Genomic DNA, 26673 nt, shown 5'->3' with positions numbered 1-26673 from the left:
TTGATGTTTAATAGCACTGAGAAAATGTTATTATTTTACATTAATAGGCAAGCTGTTCCAGACAAGAACCCCATAAAGTTTAAAGCTTTTCTAATTTAAGTTTTGGTAGCAAAATATTACCAGGATCTAACAAGTGTAGTGCATTATCAACTAGATTGTATATGGCTCAAAATGTCTTGTAGATATTGTCATGCAATTCCACTTAGAGATTTATAAACTAAAATAGATTTATGTAACCAATTTTTTTGTCAGATTCCTTTAAACTTAATTTTATATCAGGGTTTCAAACTGTAAATGAAACAGTTTACTGAGAAATATTCATGCTGTTCTTTCATTGTAAGTTAATAATTTTGTCACTGTCTTGTCTGGAACTATTTTTCACATACACCAATACCTTGATAACTCACACCACAATAATTTATGAACCCGCTTAAAATGCAGGGTTGGGCGTGGACCCCATGTTTTTATTTTACTAGAAAGTGCAAAAAATTATGTCACCCCTAATTGTTGAACTTGTTGAAAATCATGACCACAAATGGTAAATGAAACATTGATGTATCTCTTGTTTTATTGTCAAAAACTCTAGACTGGAACATTTTGAAATTATCAACTTTTAAGAAGTCATATATTTTGTTCCTTGTTCATTCCAAGTGTCCTTCTTTATACACTGTAAATAACAATATTCAACAAAAAAAAGTATCAATGAAAATGTTACTGATGCTTGCTTGAGGCATTACTTTATTAAAAAATATTTAAATATAATTTTATCAAGCAAATTTTGTATTTTAGTCCCATGATTTAGTTCAGTTTAAGTGTAATCATCATAAATTTGATGTGCCCTCATGTATTGAAACATAAAATGCATCAATCAACCATTACAGCTATGTCCATGAGCATGAGCAATTAATTAAGTGCCAACCTTGTTTTTATATCTGACTTGTGGAAGTATTTGTTGTATGGTTGCGATGAATTAAAAGGTGACCTCCTTTGTATTATCATGTTAATTGCCTCTTTTGTATCAAATCAAGGAGGATTAATAAAAGAAAAGTGAAAAGGCATGCAAATCCAACATGTGTCAGATCTAGAGAGCCAGGTCATAAATTGGTTGAACTCATTCCAATTGATCAATGAAACACTGTTATAAATATTACTGTGTACGTAATATAATTAATCTACCTTAAATTAACATACTCATTCAGAAATGTGATCAAAGATAGCAAGGCAACCAAGCTTTGTCAAATAAAGAGATTTGTTTCAGAGATAGGATCATTGTGGAGAAATGAGTTTCAGAGAATTCCTGAAGTGATGTTCTCAGGGATGAGGAGGAGTATCATTAATATTTGCAATGAAATCATGGCATCAGTATTTTACTAATTGAGCAATACAATAATTTAGTTTTGATGTAGATGATTATTTCACAAAATAAGTGTCACTAGTTTTTGGAAAAAGGAATCTTGTTTCTTGGTGTATTAACAGTTAGTCTGGTCCTTATTAATTGACTCCCTGTTTTGTACTTCATGGCCACATAAGGAGTAGGAAACCAAAATAATCAACAACAAAAAGCAGTGATGTAATACACAAATGTTCTTGCATGCACTTGAATGCTGTTTGAAACAGGTTGGAATAATGTTAACGATCTTTGAGATGTTGGGCATCTTGAAAATAAATGTAATTCATACAGAATAACCAACAACTTCATTATAAAAATTGTTGACAAGTATTCTCGACACGAATATAAAACAAATTACCAGATATTAAACAGTACATTTACCCTCCATCCTGCAGTTTTTCTGTATGTCCAGCAGGGATATGATCACTCATTTTCCCTCGGCAACTCATGCCCTTGCTTATAGTGTTGTCTATGGACCCTGTTGGGCATGAACTATTGAGGGAGAGGTGTAATAAGACAATAGTTTTGCCTTGGTTGAATATATGCATTAAATATAGGATTCTGTTATGACATCAGGAAGAAGTTATTTCTTAATTTTAGCAAGCAATGTTATTTTACAAGAAAGCCTTTTATGTACATTATTAACCTGTGCACTTAGGCTTTGAGGTTTACACATGGTTGCCATAGTAAATGTGTAAACAAAGAGTCATGTGACTGTCACTGACACAAGAACTACCTGTTCCATTTCAGTTAATTCTTCATCTTTGATTAAGAGGATTGATCAGTTGGATTTTTCTGTTCTTATCTTCAAGTATGTGTCTGTGTATTTTAGACTGAATGTGACACTGCTAGGGAAAAGCAGAAATTGATAAGAATTGGTTATATCGTATTTCATGTATTTTTTTTACCCTTTAATTTTTTGTACACAGTCCAGTTATAAAATAATGATTATTCCCATATCACTTTCGAATAAAAACATTAAATTATCAGACATAAAATTTCTACTAAGAAGATTTACATTTGCAAAAAAGATCGAAAATACTGAATTGCTATTTTGTTTTTACAAAAATTAATAATTCATTGTTTGGTGAGAAAATACAATGATTGATGCATAAGCATGGACACCCGCAGCATAGGTCAAAGGGGTCACATGCCCCCCCCCCCCATCATACTGCAAATATATATAGACATATATATAAATTCCGATAATTTTAATTGTGCAAATGAAGCTGAAAATAGGTCATAAAATTGAGTTCAAAATGCTTAGTACATATCAGCTTTAGTTTCAGACTGCTTACATTACTAACTCTTGCGGCTGTGCCTGACTGAACCTCCCTACAAAAACTCCTGACTGACCCCCACCCCCGCATGCAAAAAATTATGCAGGAACCCATGTGCATAAGTTCTCTTATTGTCATTACAATATCTACTGGTGTTTATTAACAAAAGAACAAATGACTTCACAGACCATACCTTTAACTATTATCGTTAATTAGTTATCCTTATTAAGGCCGTCACCATAACAAAACATCACATTTTACAACGAGCTGATGTGACCTCCTCTGTCCATTCTTGCCCTCAATTTGGTTTCAGCTAGATAACCAAAGCACTAAGCATGTTTAATTACTGTGTTAATAACACTGCATAGCCATGTGGTTATTATGACAATGTACATTGTAATTAATGCAAGAATGAATTGTTGATTTAATGGTCTTTGTTGATAATGGAATACTGACATTTACTGGTGTATTTAATAAATTCATGTCTTACAAACTAAAACTTGTCATAGCAAGAAGTTAATGATGTGCAGCAAATGAAATACTGGTAGTTACAAGTTGACCTAGGCATGGTTTGCTCATTATAACAGCTGCCAACTATTTGGTAGGTCTAATGGTTAAATAGGGGGAAATTTTAAGTAATCATTTAGATTAAACAGCATTGTGTCAGTTATTGTAAACTGTGGATACTTTTAAAAATGTTTAGTAAATGTTGTAGATTTACTGTACAATCCAAAGAAGAAAACTGTCAGCATGAATGCCAGGAAGTTTATAATTAACATCTTAATGGTTGCATTCTCATGATGTGAACTGAGATACTTCTGGTCCATGTGAGCCAATTTCTGAGCTTTTGTTATTAACTTGCCTAGTCTCGTTTTGGTTTAGAAGGATTTTGTTATTTCTACATCATTCCTCTTCAGAGATTTGCTTAACATGGTTTGGATGGTAATTAAAGATGAATAGAAGCAGGAATGTGGCGTCATCTGCAGATGGGTGTTCTTAGATCATTAATCTGGTTAAAAAATAACAATGGACCCACTACTAACCCTTCTGCAAAAACCAGTGCTGTCTATATACACATGCTTCTGTCTGTGTTGTCATCAGAATTATAGCATTGTAATTTGGAGATAAGGATATTATGATCTACTATAATCAACTGATTTTTAAAGAAAAGGTAAACAACATGAATTATATTTCCTTTATTTATTTCATTGAACACTGGCATTGGATTTATGTGAGGACTGTTTGACAGGAATGGTAAATCCTAAAACTAGCACAGCACATTGTATACAAGATTATCATTCAGTTAGAAGTAAGTGATGTTAATGTTTTTCATAGACTTTAAAGTGTTAATAAAACTTAAATTAGCATGTAATTACTGGGATCATCCTTACCCCACTCTCATAAATTGGTGCTACTGTATGTACTCATTTATAAATTGATTCAACTATATGTCGATACCCCCCACCTTTTGACTGCAAAAAGGGAATTTCTCCATAACCCTCCTATAAGTTGAGGTATTTTTTGCAAGTCAGACCCATCTGCAAGTGGTGAAATGTGGTCAGTGAGTGAGAGTTGTCACAGACTGCATCAATTGTGCGTGAAACACACTGCTCTAGAACCCATTTTTTCAAACCAAAACTCACAATTTGCCAAAGGGCTTTCCATTATTCAGGTTTTCTTAAGACATCTGGCACTATTAAATAATACTGACTTTTTCTTGCACCAGTCACATATTTGTTTCTCTAACACACCAAATTCACATTTAGCAGAACAAGTGTTGTTTTTCACGGCAAAGTCTATAACCGTTAACTTTAATGCTCAATTGCATTATGTTTTCATTTCCCCATATTGGTGAAAGTACCTAATTTTATAAAGTAGCCATGTATGATATCTAAGTGACAAAGTACACTGTAATTGACAATACACTGACTATTCATTAACTTGGGCAATTATTTATGTATAGGTTGAGATTGGGGTCTGTAAGAGACAGTTTGACGTCCTTGAAATCACATCAAAGGATTGCTGAAACTGAACAGATGTCAGTTGCATGGTATGATGATACAGACTAAACATGGCACTGAACAAGTATCACTAGTTGTAGTCTTCACAGAGAAAAACAACAATAGTGCTGCAGAATGTCTACTGCAAAAAACAAAGTATTGGTGTTGCTTTTACATGCTAAAGGATTAAGGTTGTATTTATCTAATTAGCAACTCTGTCAACACACTAGGTTAATTTCCCATCCTAGGACGGGAAAGAAAAAAAGATAGTTTGAACCTAAAAATACATATGTTGGCATGCTTGTTATTTTGGCATCTCTTTCTTCAAGAAACCAATGCTGCAATGCATTACCTTGATGACAACAGTCTCTTCAACAAAACTGGAATTTTACGTGGTTTTTGCAATGCCAATTACTGAGTGGGAATCCTGCATATTGAAATAGCATTTACATTGTTGCATGTTTATTTCATTTGGCCTAATATTTGATTGCCATTTGTGGGTTTGAACTAATAAACTCACTTGTGTTTTTGTCAGAAGGCGGTCAAGATGCTACCTGGAATGTTATTTAACTTCTCGTGGGTGTGTAGGAGATTGATTGTGATGTACAGTGATGATATCTGACTGATAATTTCTTTGGTGACCAAGCATGATTCTAGAATCTACATATACAAACATGAGTCTACACTTAGCTCTGCCATACCTTTTGAAACTCCACAGTATGTGGTTGCCTTTGCACAGTCGTCACTGAAAATAATTCTGGATTGGTCCAATGATATTAATAAGATTCCAGTGCACCAACAAATTCTGACTGTAGGTTTTGATGGTATTAGTTCCAATATTGTACCTGACATTGTCAGGATTACCGCCATGAATCAGTTTGACCAGTGATGCCATCAATGGCAGTTATGAAAGTCGTACTTCCAGAAGAATAGCATCTGAAGGTATTTATTGCTCAGATTAACCCTAAATGTCACCCCAGGTGATTTGATGTCAATTACTCCTTCTGCACCTTTGTATCTTTAAGCAATTCCGGTTGACATATCTTAGTTTCATCCTTGTTTTACCAGGAAAAGCGGGGCCCTGAGTGGCCAAGTGGTCTATAGCACTCTCCGTTATGGATAAATGCCATCTTACCTCTGTCTGCATGGGTTCAAGTCTCAGATTCGGCCAGTGTGGTTATGTGAGAAAGCTTGCCAGTAGCTTCTCGTGGGTCGGTGGTTTTTTCCGGATTTTTTCCGGGGTGTTTCCTCTACCATTAATGCTGGCCTCCATGTATAGCCTATCGTGTGCTGAAAAATTGCATTAAACCCTATAACAACAACAACAACAACCAGGAAAAGCATGTGCTTGATCTATGCAAGGAGACATAGACAGTACATTAGATATCAGACTATTTAATACAATAACATTCATACGTGGATATGTAATACATGTGTGTGCTGACAATGCTAGAAATCTTGTTATCATGACTTGTTACGGATATGGTCTCAGTGATATTGGCAGTGGAATATTTACAGGTGGACCTAAGCTGCTAGCGGCAATATTTTTGCATGCTTCACTAATTGCTAAACAAGTTGAAATGCTTGTCATTGATAGCATCAAAAGTGCTTCTGCAGATTGGTTGAAAAAGGTATTAATGAAATTGATAATGTATAAGTAGTGGCAAAATTCAAAGAAGTACCTGATACTGCATTTGATATGGACATGCTTGTGATGACAGATGAAAGTAAAAGAGACTTTCAGTATTATTCATACCTGGCTTAGGTTCCTAATCAAATAGACTGAATATAATTACAAGTGGATAATACATCTTTGTATTTTCTCCTGTGTGAGGCCTTCTTGGAAATCAATGGAAAATGCTGAATTGTCCTGGTGGTGCCTGAGTTGGATTTGTTAATAACCATATGACGGCATTATTGAGCAGCATACATTATCTCATAACTGTAAAGGAAATCAAAGCATGTTTGAGCAATATTGACATTACCATGATGATTAGTGGACTTGCCAGGTACAGTGATGATTCTTGGACTTGCCAGGTACAGTGATGATTATGCCAGATCAACTGTCTCATCTTATTATGTTTCACAAGGATGGATCCTTTCATGTAGATCCTACTCTGTATACCATTGCAAATGCCAGAAATGTAGGAGGAGATGTGAAAATAACTGCTGTAACTGAATTGGTAGCAGTCCAAAATTACAGTCATGGATTTGTACAGTCAAGGACAACTTAATTGATTCTTGTTTTCTGTGGGATTCTTTCAGTCATATATTCGAGTTTGCTGTGATGGCCACAACAATATTTTGGAGCCAAACAGTCACATCATACCAAGCAGCAATGATGCAATTTGGCATCATGGAGAGATTGATGGCAAAGTTTTATTGTAAAACTTGACATTGTGGATGCCTGTGATAATCTCTCCAAAGGCTGTAGAAACACATTTATTGTCATTTATGAGTCTGGAGGATCATTAACATGGTCATGTCTCACACTCACCACAGACTCATATGAAGGCAACGTTCACAGATATCATGGTAAATGACTACCCAACAAGGTATCAGCAGTTATCATGGCAAATAACTACACCACAAGGTATCAGCAGTGATCATGGCAAATAAATACCCAGCACACCGAGACATCTATTCATAGCATTTTAAACTATGGATTGGGTGCAATAGTACTGAACCAGGTAGGAGTGTCTGAAGTTTCTTTGCGATTAAAAACAGTCATCAGGAACTCCCAAATAAATTTTGCTTCACTTCACAATCATATCACATGTGCATGTCAGAAGAGCACTTTCATAAATGTGTAACTCAGGGCCACATTCGTCATTACAGATTCATTGCTGTGAAAAGATGTTGGAATGCATTGGTGGCTGTAAAGGGTCATTGACACACCTGTGGAAAACCTGTAATTGTTGTAATTAAACAGCATGATTAAAAATAATGTCATATCACAGATTTAAAGTTGGACTTGGTGAAAACCTGAGTGTATGAAGTGAAGAGTGCAACAAGAAAATACTGCAGGCTCACATTAAAGAATTCTTTGGCAAAGTTGTCTGGAAATACCCCTTTGTGGCTATATAAAACACAGCTTGACCAGCACAAGGTGGCCAAACAAAAGAACACCTCAGTGACATTAAAGTTATTAAAGTCAGATGTGATGGTAGTGCATAATAGCAGTTGAATATTTCCATTCCTCACTAATGGCTGCAAAAGCAGTTTCATTAATGGCCATCAGAACTGCATCCAGAATGGCTTTGAAAAAGATGGTTAGTAGATGTATAGTCTTTTAGACAATAAAAAAAGAGAAAATTTATCTTCAATTATCCAGTCATCAGAGTCAGTGAAGCATGAGTCGAAGCAGTCTTCCTTTGTGGCGTCGACCAATTTTGATTGGCATAATGACATGATGTATCCAGAACCAATAATTAATTCATGTTGTGACGTGAGGTAAGTAATCAGATTATCTCTATTGTCGATACATGTCTCCCAATGTTAAGTTTCCATTACTGAAAGAAGTATTGACTAAAGTAGATGTAACAGTTCGATTAATATTATAACATTGTCTATAAAAGCCAACGTTTACAGGAAATGTGCTCAACAATGTTATGATAGAGTTTTCGGCTTCACACATCTGTCGAGTTCTTCTCTTTGATGATTACAAACAAACGTAATTGTCAAGATCATAACAGGGTCAGCATAGGCTATAAATAGATTTTGTGCATTAACACACACACTGGGAAATTAACATTGAAGAAAACAGAGTACCAGACAAAGACAGAAATATCACGTTATAACACATTTGTCGGTTCCTTTACGAAGAAGGCATTTCGTCCACTTGACAAAATTTTTATCTGCATAATTAATTCACATATAGTTAGCAATATCTGAATAAATCATTACCAAACATTAACATGTCATCTCATAAATGGAGATGTATTATTTTAGAAGAAAGTCAATTATTCTGCTCGACAACATCGGGCAAGGTGGGCGGGGTGGGGTGGGGGGCTTTCCGAATAATTGTATGCTGAAAAGACTCAAATAAAACAATTTTATGTTGAAAAGACTCGAATAACAATGTTGTAACCGATAAGGAGGTTATTCAGCAGCAGTAGGAAAATGGAGCAAAGATATAAATGACGTTTTTGAATGATTTTGTAATGTGCATGACAACAATACCTGCTTGCATATCACACTTATGCCAAGAATAAGAACTATTAATGTACATTCAGCGTAAATAAGTATATTATTATAACAAGAAGAACCTTTAATAATTAATATTACTTTTAAATGAAGATATTAAATGCTTTGAATTATGTAGCTTTCTTACTACGTACATTACATATACTTTTCACAAAATATTTAGTCCCCCTCAGGACAGACCACCCATCTTATAAGGCAGTTTTCACAGTGCAGAATTGGTGGCCACTATAATCGGATAAATGGAGGAACACACTTAGCAAATGGTAGACGTGGTTTCGCTGTTGTCAGTGATAGTTTTGATAAACCCAAACCTCTCATCTTAAACGTGCACAATTCTGGATCATATTTCATTGAATTTAGAGGGTGGTAGGCAACAATGGCAGACTTAGTAAATGATCACTGGCAAACTAGTTCATCTTTAATGCATACCACCACAACCATTAATGTTCCAGTAACTTTCACATATGCAGCATTTTTGCCATTTAATAAGTCACCTGGAGATGAAATTCAGTTTAAAGGACTTGGCATCTATCCAGAGGCACACTTAACCGTCTTGGGTATTTGTGCTTAAGATTTATCAATACATACACATGATGGATTCTGAAGGGTCACGATGTTGCAGAATTTACTAATAGGGTGTTGGATAAGCTGACAGGAGATTCTGACATCAATGGTGATTTTTTTCACTCATTGATAACTACCTGCATAAGAGTGGTGTCAACAAATCCTTGTGTTTAACATTGAAGTATAATCTTGTTATTGACCAAATAGAAATCAGCAGTCAGAACAACACTGATTTACTAATACCAACTTGAGGCCACGTTGGAGTCATCACGTTAGCACGCAAAAACACCAAGTCACTGACTACATTGCCTTGAGTGAAAACATTCAATTATTGTTTCACCAGCAATTGAGTAGAATTCACTAGCAATGCCCCCCTTTTCCCAATATATTCCCCACTGATTATGTTGCACCAACATCGACTCAATCAAAAAGAGATAAATCTCAGCTAATTTTCAACAGTTATCCACTTGTCCATGTAAAAATATTTGGCAAAAACAAAAAGAATCATATCTTACTAGTATAATCAGTATGGTTCAGTATGGATGTGGATTCCGGTTCCATATGGACATGGATTATGGTTCAGTATGGACATGGATTATGGCTCCATATGGACATGGATTATGGTTCCATATGGACATGGATTATGGTTCAGTATGGACATGGGTTATGGTTCAGTACGGATGTGGATTATGTTTCCATATCAACATGAATTTTGGTTCCATATGAACATTGATTATGGTTCCATACGGATGAAAATTATGGTTCCATATGGACATGGATTATGGTTCAGTATGGATGTGGATTATATTTCACTATGGAGGTGGATTATGGTTGCATATTGACATGGATTATGGTTCCATATGGACATGGATTATGGTTCAGTATGGACGTGGATTATGGCTCTATATGGACATGGATTATGGTTCCATATGGACTTGGATTATGGTTCCATATGAACATGGATTATGGTTCCATATGGACATGGATTATGGTTCAGTATGGATGTGGATTATGGTTCAGTATGGATGTGGATTATGGTTCCATATGGATATGGATAATGATTCCATATGGACGTGGATTATGGTTCATTATGGACATGGATTATGGTTCTGTATGGATGTTGATTATGGTTCCATATGGACGTCGTGTACGGCCCTCAGAATGCACAGTCATCTGAGACTTAAATATTCTCCAGGTAGATATTTTATTTGATTGCTTAGCAGTTGTACCAATGAAAATGGTAATTGGGTAGAAGTGAGTGTGCATCTTGCAATTGAACAAAGCCAGACTATAAATCATTTTTACTTCACAATGACAATTGTTACAACTCTATGGTCGTAAACTAAGTAACAGGAAGAAGTGAAACCAACAAGTTTAGTAAAATTCACAATTTATTTCCCTTTAACACAATGGGAAAATATGGACTTATGGAATAAAGGCAAAAACTACAGAAAAAATTATTTTTGCCAAAAAATCATGACATTTGGTTCATCCATGTTTGATTTGGATCCAGGTTTCATATTAAAATTAGTGGAATTTGTCAGGGAACCAGACTACCTTTACAGTGGTACCTCAGATGCTTTAAATTGCCCATATTTTTTCATGTGAAGCATTTACATGATCAAACTGTTGATTATAGAGATTTTTAAAAATGGCATCCAATGTGCAGTGGTGGCAGGAAGAGTTTTTATGCACAACTTTAATGTTGCATACACCTGCCTAATATAAAAATTCATAAAAAATAAAATACACAAGTGAGATCAAAAAGGTCCATATTTTTGGATAGGTGTAATAAAGGAACACATAAGAATGTCATTCACTTGATCTGACAAGCCAATGGAAATTCATAGAATAAAAAGTTGATGCACCCAACCCCTACATTTATACATGCATTTTTCATGTCCGAAGGCCATTTTTTGAGAAAACATGGTGCTCACAATGCAGACAAAAGCCCCTTTTCCTGGGTGATAATTTGAAAAACTTTATGTACTTAATGCTATTCAAAATAGCTATCATCCAATCAGTTTTTGAGAAATTCTATTTGCCTTGAACCAGTGTGTCTACTGCTATAAGTAGCTAGCTCTGCTTCCTAGCCGACTATTGGTATTTCACTGGCTACATATTGCGCAGTGACTATATGGGGTGTACATGCCTACCCGACTATTGGTATCTCATTGGCTACATATTGCGCAGTGACTATATGGGGTGTACATGCCTACCCGACTATTGGTATTTCATTGGCTACATATTGCACAGTGACTATATGGGGTGTACATGCCTAACATTAGTTTCAAGAACAATACAAGCCAGAAAGACCAAATTCACAAATGTGTCCATATCATTCATTATGGATACATTCATTGATTATCTGTTTATTCAGAACTTCTTGTAGTGACAAAAAGTAATCTTGGTACAAATGCCAAGCTGTACTTGATGGCTATCAAGATAAAACAATAAGCATGGGTGAGTTCAGAATGGTGTGGGTTGAATGGAAAACCACTGTTGTCTCCGCACACATACATAATTTGGGCATTAGTGATCCAAAACAGGTAGCCGATTTACAGTCAGAAAAATTTGAGTAAATATCTGCATCATTGTATTGATCTAAGGTTAACATAATACATGTACAGAGCACCTTGGAAACTTTGCGTGAGGGTGCACATGGGTTATAATTAAAGATTCATCCATGTGTGAAACATATCAAGTGGGGAAATGTTATGGGGGATATAGATGAGGTTTAGGGATTAGAAGCCATTAATTGGTCTGAAAATCTCATACCCCAAGTATATATCTACTGCCCATATTATTTCATAAGTTCATGACATAGGATGGCAAAATTGCCCATGACATTTATCAAAGATTTAAGATACCAAACCCATAGAAGATAAACCAACTTGTATTTTTCCCAAAGTAAATATTTGCAGTAAATACTGTGTAAAACTTTTTGGTGTCCTTCTTGGTGACCTTTTCCAGTATGTAGAAAAATGGACTGGACCGGACTTTCAAAGTGGTGCCTGTTTGACCTATAATGAAATATATGGCTTGCACTTTCCTGGTTCTGGCCACTTAGCCGTTTATGTCCACAGTTTTAAGATTTAATGATTACAGGTCATCTTTCTTTCTTAATAAAACTGTTGGTCTTTTAATTCTTTCTCTGCTTGCAGTTTGAGCCCAGTGATGGACCAGTTGGAGGAGGAACTGTTCTCACAATTAAAGGGAAAAACTTTGGAATCTCTGCTAATGAGACTGATAATATCACAGTTGCTGGAATAAATTGCCAAAGAGAAACATTTTTTGATGTTAGAGGGATGTAAGTACATTAATAGAATCTATTTAAATTGGCTGTCATGACCATATGTCTGCTTTATGATCTGCATTGTATCCTTGCCCACATTTTAAACATTCAAACTACAGAGTCACTTTTAATCTGACTTAATGGAATGCTTCTTAGAACATGTTATAAGCTTTTGTTTTAGTGGTATTCCCTACAACCATTTAGCTTTCACAGTAGACTACAGAACCAAAGTTGACCCATGCTTAGAATCTTTTTTTTTTATATACCAGAAAGTTCTAGTTCATGAACAGAAAGTTGCATAATGATTAGCAGTGTTGAAATCAGGTCTTCTAACATAAAAAAAAACAAACACAACACATCAACAAAATAATAGATGGTGAAATGTACTGTACAAGTACAAGGTTTCAAGCGGTGAAGTATAACAAATTATTGAAAAAGCATGGTTAAAAAATGTCATGTTTTTTTCTTTACAACATTTTCACAGATTTTGCTCCTTTAATATGTATCTTTAATATGCATGTAAGAGGTCTGTATCATTGCTTCAGAATGTTTCAACCTACACCTAAGCTTTTCAGTATTAGTCTTGTGAAATGGCTTTGTAAGGTTGATCTTAAAGTATGTGGCCCATAATTACACTTTACACATCTGTAAACATGCAATGCATGATCAAAGTTTATTCACTCACTTAGTTTTGGTCAGACTGTTCCAGTGACCTAGTGGTTAGAGCATCCACCTTGGATGTGGGAGGTCGTGGGTACTAACAGCTGCCTTGCTTGGCGCTCGGCATTAAGATGTTAAAGTTAGGACTGGTCAGCTTGGTGTCAGGATAATGTGACTGGGTGGGATATCATGCTACATGTCTGTGCCATGATGGCCCAGTGCTAGACATCACTTTAAACTGCCACACTGCAGACAGCATAATGATATGGCTGAAGAATTGTTAAAGCTATGTTCAAAATCCAAATCACACACACACACATACAATCACACACACACTCTTTGTCATTTAAACGGAGTTTCAGATGGTGTATCAAAATTAGCATTCAGAATTAAGTAAGCAGTTCACTTTTGAATCTTGTTAATTGATTCTTAGTGCAGATTCCCCATTTTGTCAAACAATAGTCAATACCTGTCAGAATGTTGGCATTACTGTAAGTTGTCATTCTCCATTTTGTCAAACAATAGTCAATACCTGTCAGAATGGCTTTATTGTAAATTATTATTCCCCATTTTGTGAAACAATAGTCAATACCTGTTAGAATGTTGTCATTATCGTAAATTATCATTCCCAGTTTTGTCAAACAATACTCAATACCTGTCAGAATGTTGGCATTATTGTAAATTATCATTCCCAATTTTGTCAAGCAATAGTCAATACCTGTCAAAGTGTTGGCATTATTGTAAATTATCATTCCCCATTTTGTCAAACAATAGTCAGTACCTGTCAGAATGTTGGCATCATTGTAAATTATTAGTTTGTTTAGGTAGGTATTTCTGAATTTTACTTAACAAAGTATTTTTTTACATGTAAGTGTTTTACAGACATTGTCAACATATTTATTCAATTTTAAATCTTATCCAGCTATCAACCTTTAAAGCTTATCATCTCAGTGTTTTCAGTTACTTGATTGTTTATTGTCATGCTGAAAACTATCTCAAGTAAAATGCTTCTTAGATGAGGTTATGACCATACATTTTATTATGGGTTCATTTATGACCATTTTATTTTATTTAGAATGCAAGAATTAAATGATTTTGTTGTTATATTTAAGTCAGCCAACTAACCAGCATTCTCCCATACATTTGTAATTTTGAGTACATGCACCCACTAGTGATCAAAACTGCATGTACATGGACATATTAGGGGATACAATGTAGAATATTATATCTGTGGTAAAAATAATGCTTAATATTTGTTAGTACATGTGTAATATTGTAATTCATGACATACAATTTATTCAGTAATAAAGACTTCCTAACCATCACAGTAAAAAATCATGGGCTATTCTTGATATACTATAAAATGGAAGTATCTGATCAAACGTTAAATTTTTCATATTATCTAGATTACTGTCATGGTTAGGAAGTCTTTATTACTGAATAAATTGTATGTCATGAATTACAATATTACACATGTATGCAAAATTTAATGTTTGATCAGATACTTCCATTTTATAGTATATCAAGGATAGCCCATGATTCTTACCTATTTTCATATGTTTTGGGCAGTAGTTTAAAAACTTATTGTAATCTTGACCTAAAAAATCCCAGACTATTTTATATATATATGTGTGCATGAAAAAAAGCCACGACACCCATCTGTATAACATAATCAATCTAATTAAGCTATTAATGAAAGAACAGTATAATTGGAGAAGAATATAATTAACAACCAGTGCAAATTGATGTCAGTTCACGGCTGAGAACCATGGTTCATAAGTCAAGTGGGGTAGAGGCAAGCAGCCGATTGCATGCATAAAGATATCTTTTTTATGTTTACTCCAGAAATGAGACTACTTGATATATGTGCCTTTGCTACCTCCATATACATGCACAATAATCATTAGAAATGTATATGTACAGCAGTCTTTGTACATGAATTAAATACTGCAGTACATTTATTGATTGCTGTTAACTTAGGATAGACAAACATGTAATATGTAATCACCATGACCAATAAAAAAACAGACAGGGACTATGTTCATAGTCTTCGGCTTAACTCCAATAATACTCCTCATCCATCACAAATATGCTTAGTTGAAGGGAGCATTATTTTCCACATTTTCCAACCTCCACATTGATGCACTAGCATGTATAAAAAGAACAACAGAATCATTATATAATATATACACAACAACAGAATCATTATATATATATATATATATATATATATATATATATATATATATATATATATATATATATATATATATATATATATACACACACAAACAATAGTATCATTATATATATACACACACAGAAATTAATGTTTAATTTATGTGATCTGATCATTTATGTCATATGTTCTTGCATCAAAAAGTCTTTGGTAAGAAAAAATCTTATCTGGATCAGTTTAATTACTACATAGCTGATATTATCAAAATGTCAGATGAGTTCAGTAAGGACTGTGAATAATGCTTATTAATATGTTTGACAGAGCTGGTTACCATTCTGGAGGTAATAGTTCTAGTCTGATTTGATAAAACATTTAATAAGGGCTTATATCATCACTTTCAGTGACAGTTTTGATAATGAATGACATCGCTATGTGTTAATGAAATGCTTGCATCTATTTGACATAGTAGTGACTCTATTTGTGATCTGATTTTGAGCAAGTTGTTAAATAGTGTTGTATCATCAAGATGTTCAGGGCTAGAAAATTACACCAGCAAGTCGGCATTTTGATAGTTACAATTTTGATATTGCTAGCTGAAAAAAAGTGACTTTCTTGCTAGTGATATTTTGGAAGTGTGGGTAAATGTTTTCTTTTTAGAGCATGAAGTTTAATTGTGGACATTGAAAATAGCCAAGTTTTTACCAGTTATGACTATCAAAATGCTGCTAGTACTAATAAAAGCCCTGACGTTTTACAAGTTTTATAATGGGCAAGATATTATCTTATATATAAAGTAAAATCAACATGATAAAAGGTTGGGAGATAGTTTACATTGGGTGACAGTCTGCTTAGTGAATTGTGGTTAGCTGTTAAGTTCTGTAAGCTAGGTGAGTTATATCAGTACCACTTGGCAATGTAGTAAAATAGATGACAAAAATAGTAGCCTCTGAACCAGATTCATTAATTGTTATTAAGGCTTCACAAAAATAGTTGTAGATGTGAGCAGACATTGGAATGAGGTTATGTACTAAAATATCAAACTGTACACCACTCAGATTGTGTGCTTCCAACATGTAGATATGACCAAGAAACATGATAAAAAACAAATTAGATTTTTAATGTCAAAACATTTTGTTACAGGTCTTATAATCCATCAGTACAACAGATATACAAACAAAGCTGCTAAAATATTAATCTGGTTTTTGAAATTAGGAAACATCTTTGGCCACATGACACTGTAATTCAGTTCAAAACCTTCATGATTAATCACATGGTTATCATCATATAAGTCAGGCTTTGTTGTTCATAAAATGTGTTTCTTTCTATTTAAGTCTATTTATGGTGTAAAATCTCATTTAAAATTTGATTAGTTTCTTTGGGCAGTTGGTGCACAATATCTGGAGTTCTTCAAGAAGTGACTCTAACCTTGCACTGGTTGAGAACAAGTACTTGATAATCCAATACTGCCTTTATGCCTTGTTGTATTTCTTCGAGCCTAGTGTTTCAAAGATCTGTAATGTCTTAATGCCTGCCATCCATCTGTACATCTATTCATTTCTTTCTCTTTCACACAATGACTTTAGTTTTATACCATCTGCTTCACCAGACTTTGGTTTATTACATGCATTTCTAAGAAGCCTATTTATTTTGGGGTCAAAAATAACAGGTCTGACTAAAAGAAATTGTTTCTGTACAGTAGCTTTACTTCAGGCATGGACCAAACAGTACACCAATCAGTTTCTGTACAGTAGCTTTAGACATGGACCAAACTTTGTGGATGATTTACATTTAGGTGAGGAAGAAGCATATCGATTTTGTGGGTTAACAGTCAGGTTCACTGTCTGAAAAATGAAATATGCATATTAACTCAAATAAAAGTTAGTTTGATTTTATCCAAATTTGGTATGCAGTTTGATATTGATGATACATCATTTAAAAAACCCTGAATTTCTTATCCATCTTCTAAACATGCTTTTACACTTAAAGGACACCTTTATTGGATTTTCAACAAATTTAGTATGCAGCTTGATATTAATGAGACAAGTCTGAGTTGGATTATCAGTGTTGTTTCGGTATATGTTCAGTATGCAATATCATCTTTAGCAGAGTTATGACCCTTGATTATCAGACTATCCCCATTTCATTTTGTGCAATGATTACCTTGATATGCTGCTTTATTCTGAGGAGTTTATAGTATCTTTTGGTTTTTCAATATCAGGTATATATATAATTTAGTAGGCTTCTGGCCCATGATTTTTTTCCATGCAGTTATTCCCATTATTTTTACTATTGGACTTGAAGCTTTACATTGATATAACTTCAGTGGGATCTGGTTTCTTTTATTAATGTACTGACAACTTATATCAGTAATGTTTTCCTTAACTAATGTACCTTTTATTTACTGACTCCTGGAATTGCTTGCTAAGATATATGCCTGAAATTTAATTACTATATGACGCGAATGTTCAGTTTCAAACCAGAAAGCTTGTTTTCTCACTAAAGCCTAAAAGGCGATGTGTTTTATTGCCCACATAATGATGTTTGTAAAAATGTTTGTACATTTGCTGGCAGGGACAGTAGTTTAGTCTAAAATACTGCCAAATCATGAAATACAGGCATCAACTAATGCCAGTCATATTCTTTGGTTTGTTTCAAAAATGGTTTTGTTTTAAACCTAATGTATATTGAGTAAATTGATTATGTAATTATTATCTGAAACATAGATATTAACAAATATTCACTGTTTCTTTAAATGAATTTTCAGTCGTAAGTCTACTTATCTTCTTTTCAACTTACATGTAGATATTCCTATTAACACAACTGAAAAGGTTTGAATTGGAGGGAAATGCTATACAGTAGTTTCAATACCTTCTTAATATTATTGCTGCACTTTTAAACTTCTCTCTTGGTAACAAAGTTTTTTGTTCAAATTTTTGGCCGATAATAGTTCAACCAAAACATCACTTCTATTATACATACATAAGATCATTGGAGTATGTCATAGGAAACTAAAAACCTGGAATATGCAGCAAAAAGATGTACTGTCAGCAAGTGTTCAGACTTGCTACTTCATTAAAAACAAAACACCTGTCATGCCTATTTTATGTGGAGCGTTTTGGCAAATGTAGACATGAAAACTAAATGGTATGTTTCTTAATTGTAAATTAAGATAATTTAAAGCATAACTAATTAGGAAAAAAGGATGAAAACTCGAATTTGATAATTTTGGTAAATTGCTATAAATTTGATAAATTCTAGGTAGGTTTGGTTGCCATGGCAATTGTATCATCCTTAAATACTGAAGCAAAGCATACCCAATAATAATAATCATAATACTGTAATAATGATGACTTTATTTAAAGAAGGTGATACAGTTAGCAGAAGAACTAATCTATCGAGGCACCTTCATACAAAGGAACTTATTTATATACAAATGCACACATATACATACACATGCATACATATACTTAGCAGCATGTATATGCATATACAACAATATATTCATTTTCTTTCCTTTGTCTCCCAAGATGGATACTCATCCATACATAATGAACCCACATTGTGTATATACATGCAATATGCATTAAGTATATACACATCCTATATCAACAACAAGTTACCCACTATTCAGAAAATGATTATTGTACAAGATGTAGCGTGTATGGCATGCCAGATTATTGACTTTATGAATATTCTGTTACGAAAATTCTATTATGAATATTCTGTTATGAAAGGTCAGTGTGAAATGGCAGACCAGCTGTGAAATTGATACATAGTATGGGGTAAATACCTACAATATTTTTCTGAATTACAGTCAGCAGTTTTCAAAATGTCCTAAATAGACCATTTTCCTTTTACAGGTGCAGAAACAGAGGCTGAGCAAAAATAACACATTTTAGATTAATTCATATCAATTACAGATAAAGATAAAACTACCTTTTAGCATCTGACACAAGTGCTTGAAGTCCCAGCTTCAATAGAAGAATATGACACTGTCTTTTGATTATTTGTCCTGATGTCCTTTGTCTTTCTAACATAAGACAGTAAAGTGTGCATCTTGTTCTGGTATCATTTGTCTTTCTGATATAAGACAATAAAGTGTGCATGTTTGCTATGTAATATGTCAATGGGAAATATTTCTCTCATTTGTAGGTTTTTAAGAGGTCAGAAAAAGTTAACAACAATTTTATTATTGAAACACAGTCACATAAAATGTGTAAATCCCTGGGGCTAACAGACTTTTATAAGATGTGTAAATCCATGGGGCAAACAGACTTTTATAAGATGTGCAAATCCCTGGGGCAAACAGACTTTTATAAGATGTGTAAATCCCTGGGGCAAACATACTTTTATAAGATGTGTAAATCCCTGGGGCAAACAGACTTTTATAAGATGTGTAAATCCCTGCATAAAAGCTAGAAACTTTTATCTTGTTTAGGTAATATAGCAGTCTAATCTCATCAACTGTGTCAGAAATAATGAAAGCTTAACTGTTTGTAGTTCTTTATTTACACTGACAACTGAAAGATTTGTTTATACTAAACAATAAACAAAGTTGCTGATATATGTAATATGGTGATATCACAGGGTGTAAAACTTGCACACCATAAATCATTATGGATAGAACATGACCTCTTTCTCCTTTTCTCTTGCATTTTTTTATGGTGTGCCCACAGGCAAATAGTTAGAAACTTGAACTTGCTAGAACCAAATTTGAGATTGTCCTGGGACATGATTTGTAAATCCTTGCCAAGCAATTTTATTAAAGCATGGACATGCGTGTATTAATAACATTCCATGATATATGTAAATGTTTCTAGCAAATCACTGTGAGGTGAGCATGTGTGCTGCATGTAGGAATATTAAAAATGGAGAAATATTATCTAAAAGCATGGACTTGTGCATATTGAAAATAATGTATTTTTGATATGTCTACAGTTTTTAAGAAAGTCATTGTGAGAAAGTCATCATGAGGAAAGGAAGTCAGTGTGAGAATGTCATCATGATGAAAGGAAGTCATCATGAATGTCATCATGATGAAAGGAAGTCATCATGAGACTGTCATCATGATGACAGGTAGTCATCATGAGACTGTCATCATGATGAAAGGAAGTCATCATTAATGTCATCATGATGAAAGGAAGTCATTGTGAGATGTGTATTTCACCAAACGGATTTGTGCTTTCTAGGTTATATATATATATATATATATATATATATATATATATATATATATATATACGCATGTCCATATGTCCATGTTTTAATGTATCATCTTTTTTCTATTACCACTAAAATGTTAAACTGTCCACTGATGATTTGTTTTACAGTGGCTGTCATAAATTAAAACTGGGGCACTAAGTTTTATATTTTGTCAAATTCTCAAAAGATGTGCTCATTCTTCATGAGTACTATTCAGGTTGACATAGAACTTTATAATTTGTATGTATCTACAGATGAACATGTATCTGCACAAAAAATTGGGTCACTGTGACTTGCTTTACTGGATTTAATGCAAAATGGTTATATAGTTGTGTCTGGTCTCCCATGCATTCTAGAACCTTTTCACCTATTGTTACCAAACTTCTAAAAAGAAATGTGTCACTGTGACATCTATTCAAGCCAGCAAAACTGCATTGTTTGTATATTTGAGATTAAGCTGAGTCACATAAAAAATGGGGTTGATGTGACCTACATGTACATATAATGGTCACTTAAACAGTTATAATGATACCAACTCCTACCACAGAAGTGGCTTTTTCTTACAAGCTCCAGATCATGTTTTTCATTTTTCCATAGCAGCCACACGAAATTACAAAAACTACTAAATCAAGTCAACTTTTTTAAGTATTATTTTGTAGGAATTAATTAACTGAAGTGTTGTGAACAAACAGAAATAAAAACAGTTGACATGCTCTATAACTCAGCTTTCTTATTATTGACTTTAAATTGTACATTTTGACAGGTTACCCATAACACAGATTAACTGCAAATTTTGAATGTGAATAAATATAGAAATTAGATGAGTGGATGAGCATGTATTATGCTTTCATGTGATTACTCATTGGTAGTGACTAATTAACGGGTTCTCTGTGATGTTCCAAATCATTCTTTTCAGTGTGACTTGTATAACCATGTCCAGTTTTAAAGAAACGCAAGGACCCATCATTATTAGTGTGCTTGGCAAAAGTGGACAGAATGGAAGTTTCACCTATAAGGTAAATAATGCTAAGGATGCAAAGTAAGAATGCTTTGAAGATCAACATATAAAAAATAGGAAAAGAGTGATAACATTTGGAATGCTTTGGAGATTAACATATTAAGAATAGGAAAAGAGTGATAACATTTGGAATGCTTTGGAGATCAACATATTAAGAATAGGAAAAGAGTGATAACATTTGGAATGCTTTGGAGATCAACATATTAAGAATAGGAAAAGAGTGATAACATTTGGAATGCTTTGGAGATCAACATATTAAGAATAGGAAAAGAGTGATAACATTTGGAATGCTTTGGAGATCAACATATTAAGAATAGGAAAAGAGTGATAACATTTGTAGTTGTGAAAAAGAAATAAAGAAGAAAAAGAAAAACATGATGAAGTATTTCTGTATAGCATGTAACTGGTAGGGTGAAACAAATAGGGTAAATTTTTAGTTGTGAATGTTGGCAAAGGGAGAGGTAAACAATAATACATGTTTTTGTTTGAAATTGAAGTAGAGTAGGAGTAGGAGGAGGATTTACAGTCAGGTACACAAAGTTCATGTGACCATGGAATTGATTATAAGTTGTGAAAGTATTTTGAACACAAATGGAAACTTTCAAAAATGGGAATAAGTATCAACAAATGTATGATGTTGTAGTCAAGTTTATACATGTATCTATCATTATTCTGACTTGTTAAGTATGGAAATTGAAATATTGCTCCTTTTGGGGATGGCATTTTCATTCACTCTTATTATAAATATGGGGTGGAATATCAAAACCAAGAAAAGAGAAGTAAAAAGTCACCATTACGGATCACTGACATCTCACCTCTGTCTGTGCGGGTTTGAGTCTTGGGCTTAGCCAAAGTGGGTACGTGAGAAAACTTGCTAGTAGCTTCTTGTGGGCTGGTGGTTCTTTCCCCAGTTCCTCCTCCACCATTTATACTGGCCACCATGTATAGCTTATCTTGTGCTGAAAAATAGCATTAAACCCTATAACAATAACAAAAAAAGTGGGAAAGACAGGTATCATGCATTTTTATATACAGAAATGAAATAAGAGATATTTCACAGAAAAAAAAATCTTAAAGTGTATATTATGTATGAAATATATTGAATTTTGCATTCCGGCAACTGATATGTGCAGTTAATCATTCTTTTGAAACAACTGCCCATATTCAGCAACAACCTGTTCATTATTAAATATCCAATTTTTTTACTTTATCCAATTTAGGAACTTGTAAGTATGGCACCATTCCACTCAACAAATTAACTGACACAAGATTTGTATTTTGGGGGGAGAAATTTTGTTCTTCCCAATATTAAAAAACCAAAATTGTGGGGAAGATGTATTTACTGCCAGTTTTATTTTCAGTATTCATTATATATGTACTGTGTCTGTCAGTATTTGTAAGAATTTATGGAATGTCTATATTAAACAGTACGAGTTTGTTAATGCTAGGATAAAATTAACTTGAAGCCAGATCTGTAAAATGTGGCTCCCAAATCCCCATCTCCCACCACACCACTGCCACCACCATCTTAATGTCCGCACTAATTGCAATGGAGAATTTTGCTTTGTCCCATCATCTGTCAGTATGTTTGCATATGGAAGCTAAGGAGCTAGATTGTGCAAAAACTACTTGATATAAGGAAATGAAATTTTGTGGGCATATTTATTTGCATATATATTAATATATGTTGGGAAGCTATTTTGTAACTGCATTTTCATGTTTTGTGCATATATAAGTTAGCCTTACTCATTGTTTGACATTGATTTTTGCCAGGATAAAGCTGTTATCTGGTTGATGAACCTTTGGTAGTATATTTGATTTAATTATATCTGATTTAATATATATTTATTTCAATTTATTTGTTAGTTTTAGTTTTTTTAGTTTTCATTACATGATATTGTAATGTAAATTTATTCACTAGAGATGATACTTTTTTTAGAAAATAGTTTGTCCTTGACTTTATAAACACCAGGTGTTGACCTAAATTCTGACCTTGTTTCAGAATTTGTAGCAACCTTCGTAAACAAGTTCTATTTTATTTTAAAATGATTGGTTGTTTCCAAGATCATGATGGGACTTTGTCTTTAATTTTAATTTTTATTACATTTTTTATTTCTTAATAGTAAAAATGATTGGTTTTTGTCAGGATCACATCGGGTAAATGTGATCTGTAACAAGTACTTGCTTCTATAAGCTTCCAGAAGATGATCACGTGACCTTTGTTTATATTTTAGAAAACCCATATAACCCATGTTTTGGAGAATTAATCTCAGTAGAAGCTGAACTGTGTTAGTTGTATGTTGTGCTGTTTGGAGTTATTTCAGATTGCTTGGTTTGGAGTTATTTCAAATTATTTCGATTCAGAAGCATTAAATGTGTTATTTTTCTGGAAAATATGTGTGCTCATGTAATATTGTGGAACAAGGACAGGTTTTTTTAATAAAAAAGTTATTCAGCTATCAGAAACTGGAGTGATAAGTTTTATTTCTACAAGGATCTGTAGACTTAAGCACTACAGATTGCAGCATATGTCATCGTCTTCCATCTTGGATTCTTTGTCGGGATTCAAATGTGAAATCAGTGAACATTTTGTTTTTAGGACTACTAAAATTTCATTCTCTGATTATTTTTGGATTATTTTTGGATCTGATTCTATAAAACCGTAAGTTCATATTTTTTCATTTTTTGAATTCCCTATGTTTTTCAAATCTTAGTGGAACCGGCAAGCTTTTTCTAAAATGTCCTCAAAAGTGGAAATCCTTCTTTCAAATCCTACACATGAACAATGAGATATTTTCAAAAAAGATGATTTCATTCAACTTGCCAGAAAATATGATCTGTCTGAAGTGACGAAACAGGAAAAAAGAAATATTTTGGTTCAGTATTTGGTAGAAAAGAATGTTTTGGATAAAAGTGCTTTTGGTTTCAGTCAGTAAGTCTGTGTCAGACTAAAAAATGAAGGAATTAGAATTTTTATACAAGATAGAATTAGAGGTGAGGAAACTGGAGCTTCAGAAAGAAGAGAAAGAGAAAAACAAATGCAATTACAAGAGAAAAAAATGCAGTTACTACAATATGAGGAAGAGGTGAGAGAGACAGGAAAGAGAAAGAAAAACAGATGCAAATGCAGTTAGATAAGGAAGAAAAAGAGAAAGAAAGACAAATGCAGTTACAAAAAGATGAAATGCATTTACAAAAGGAAGAAAGAGAGAAAGAGAGAGATGCAAATACAAAGAGAGAAGGAAGAGAGGGAATATCAATATAGAATGAAAGAAATGGAACTGGCAAGTGAAAAGCACATTCATACTTCAAATCCAAATTTAAGTTTTGATCTTGCAAAGAATATTAGATTAATGCCCCCTTTCAGAGTAAAAGAAGTAGACAAAATTTTCCTTATTTTGAAACATTTGCTGAAAATGGCCAAGGGAGCATTGGACTCAATTATTACAAATGTGTACTCATTGGTAAAGATAGTGATATTTACCGTTCACTGTCAGTTCAACAAAGTGGTGTCTATGATATGGTCATAGAAGGCATCTTAAAGGGGTTATGAGTTAGTCCCTGAAGCTTATCGGCAAAAATTCAGAACTATTGAAAAGAAGCTGGACAAACTCATGTCGAATTTGCTAGAGAAAAAGAGCAGTTATTTGATAGATGGTGCCTAGCCAAGAAAGTTAAACAAAATTATGTAAGTCTTAAACAACTTATATTACTTGAAGAGTTCAAGAACTGTGTCCATAGCGACATTAAGACTTATCTTGACAAGCATAAGATCGAAACCTTGGAAAATGCTGCTCGTGCTGATGATGAGTATTCTTTAACTCTTCAAGTTCCTTTTGTAAATAAGACTTCTACTCAACAGTCTTTTGGCTGAGAACAGTATTTCAGCCCAATACAAGCCCTTCTAAAACTCAAGCTGGCACAATATCTAAAAATCAAACTTCAGAGAAGCTTGATTCAAGATCCTTGTCTCTTCATATGTTTACCTATTGCAAGAAAAAAGGACACGTTATTTCTGATTGCTTCAGATTGAAAAATAGGCATCAGAATCAAGATACACCTATTCCAAATGCTCTTATTTCTAAGAGGTGAAGGTCTTGTATTGAAAGCAATACATTTGTTGGGTCTAATAAACCCCAGACTGATTTGATTGTGGAGAATTATGAACCATTCATATCGAAGGGTTCTGTATTACTCTTGGGTGATTCGACCAATCCTATCCCTGTTCAAATTTTAAGGGACACAGGAGCTTCTCAGAGTCTTTTATTGTTGGGTACTTTGCCTTTTTCTAAGAAGTCTTCTTATAATGAGAGTGTTCTTATTCAGGGAGTAGAGTGCGGCTTTGTTAATGTTTCTCTCCATTGTTAAAATTTGTCATCATACTTAGTCTCAGGACCCATGACAGTCGGAACAGTCTCTGTTTTACCCATTGAGGGCATTCATTTATTACTAGGCAACAACCTAGCTGGAGACAAGGTTGTGGTTAATCCACTTGTAACTGACAAGCCTTGCCTGGATCAGAAAGTAGATCCAGTTGAAAAAGAATTCCTTGATGTTTTTCCAGCTTGTGCTGTTACCAGAGCTATGGCAAAGAAAGTTCTTGAGAATGATGTTGATAAGGAAAGTATTCCTTTAGCTGAATGTGTTGGTCAGGTTTTTGATTTGATGAGGTCACTTTCACTCCTTGTTTGGATCAATCAAAAGGTATTGATCACAGTGATCCTCTTTTAACGACTCATTCTCTTTATTCTAATCAGGGTGATAAATGACAAATCATGTGTCGTTGAACAGGAAAAAGATCCTAAGATCTCCAGTTTGTTTCAGAGGGCCATTAGTGAAACTGAAGCTACTGAAGTTCCTGCCTGTTATTTCATTAAAA

General features: G+C 33.8%; 1 protein-coding gene across 1 annotated transcript in view; it reads left to right on the top strand.

Annotated features, from left to right (window-relative positions):
* LOC149788898 (plexin-B2-like) overlaps window positions 1–26673 on the top strand; it is a 53413-nt gene that overhangs the window by 19997 nt on the left and 6743 nt on the right. The window contains exons 5-6 of the mRNA XM_089973567.1: window positions 12605–12750; window positions 21693–21792. Coding sequence (XP_089829693.1) covers window positions 12605–12750; window positions 21693–21792 — 246 coding nt within the window. The remainder of the gene's footprint in view (window positions 1–12604; window positions 12751–21692; window positions 21793–26673) is intronic.

The sequence above is a fragment of the Sinohyriopsis cumingii genome, chromosome 11, assembly GCF_028554795.1.
Source record: "Sinohyriopsis cumingii isolate HCF-2022 chromosome 11, ASM2855479v2, whole genome shotgun sequence".
Taxonomy (NCBI): Eukaryota; Metazoa; Mollusca; class Bivalvia; order Unionida; family Unionidae; genus Sinohyriopsis; species Sinohyriopsis cumingii.
This window is presented reverse-complemented; position numbering and strand designations above follow the sequence as displayed.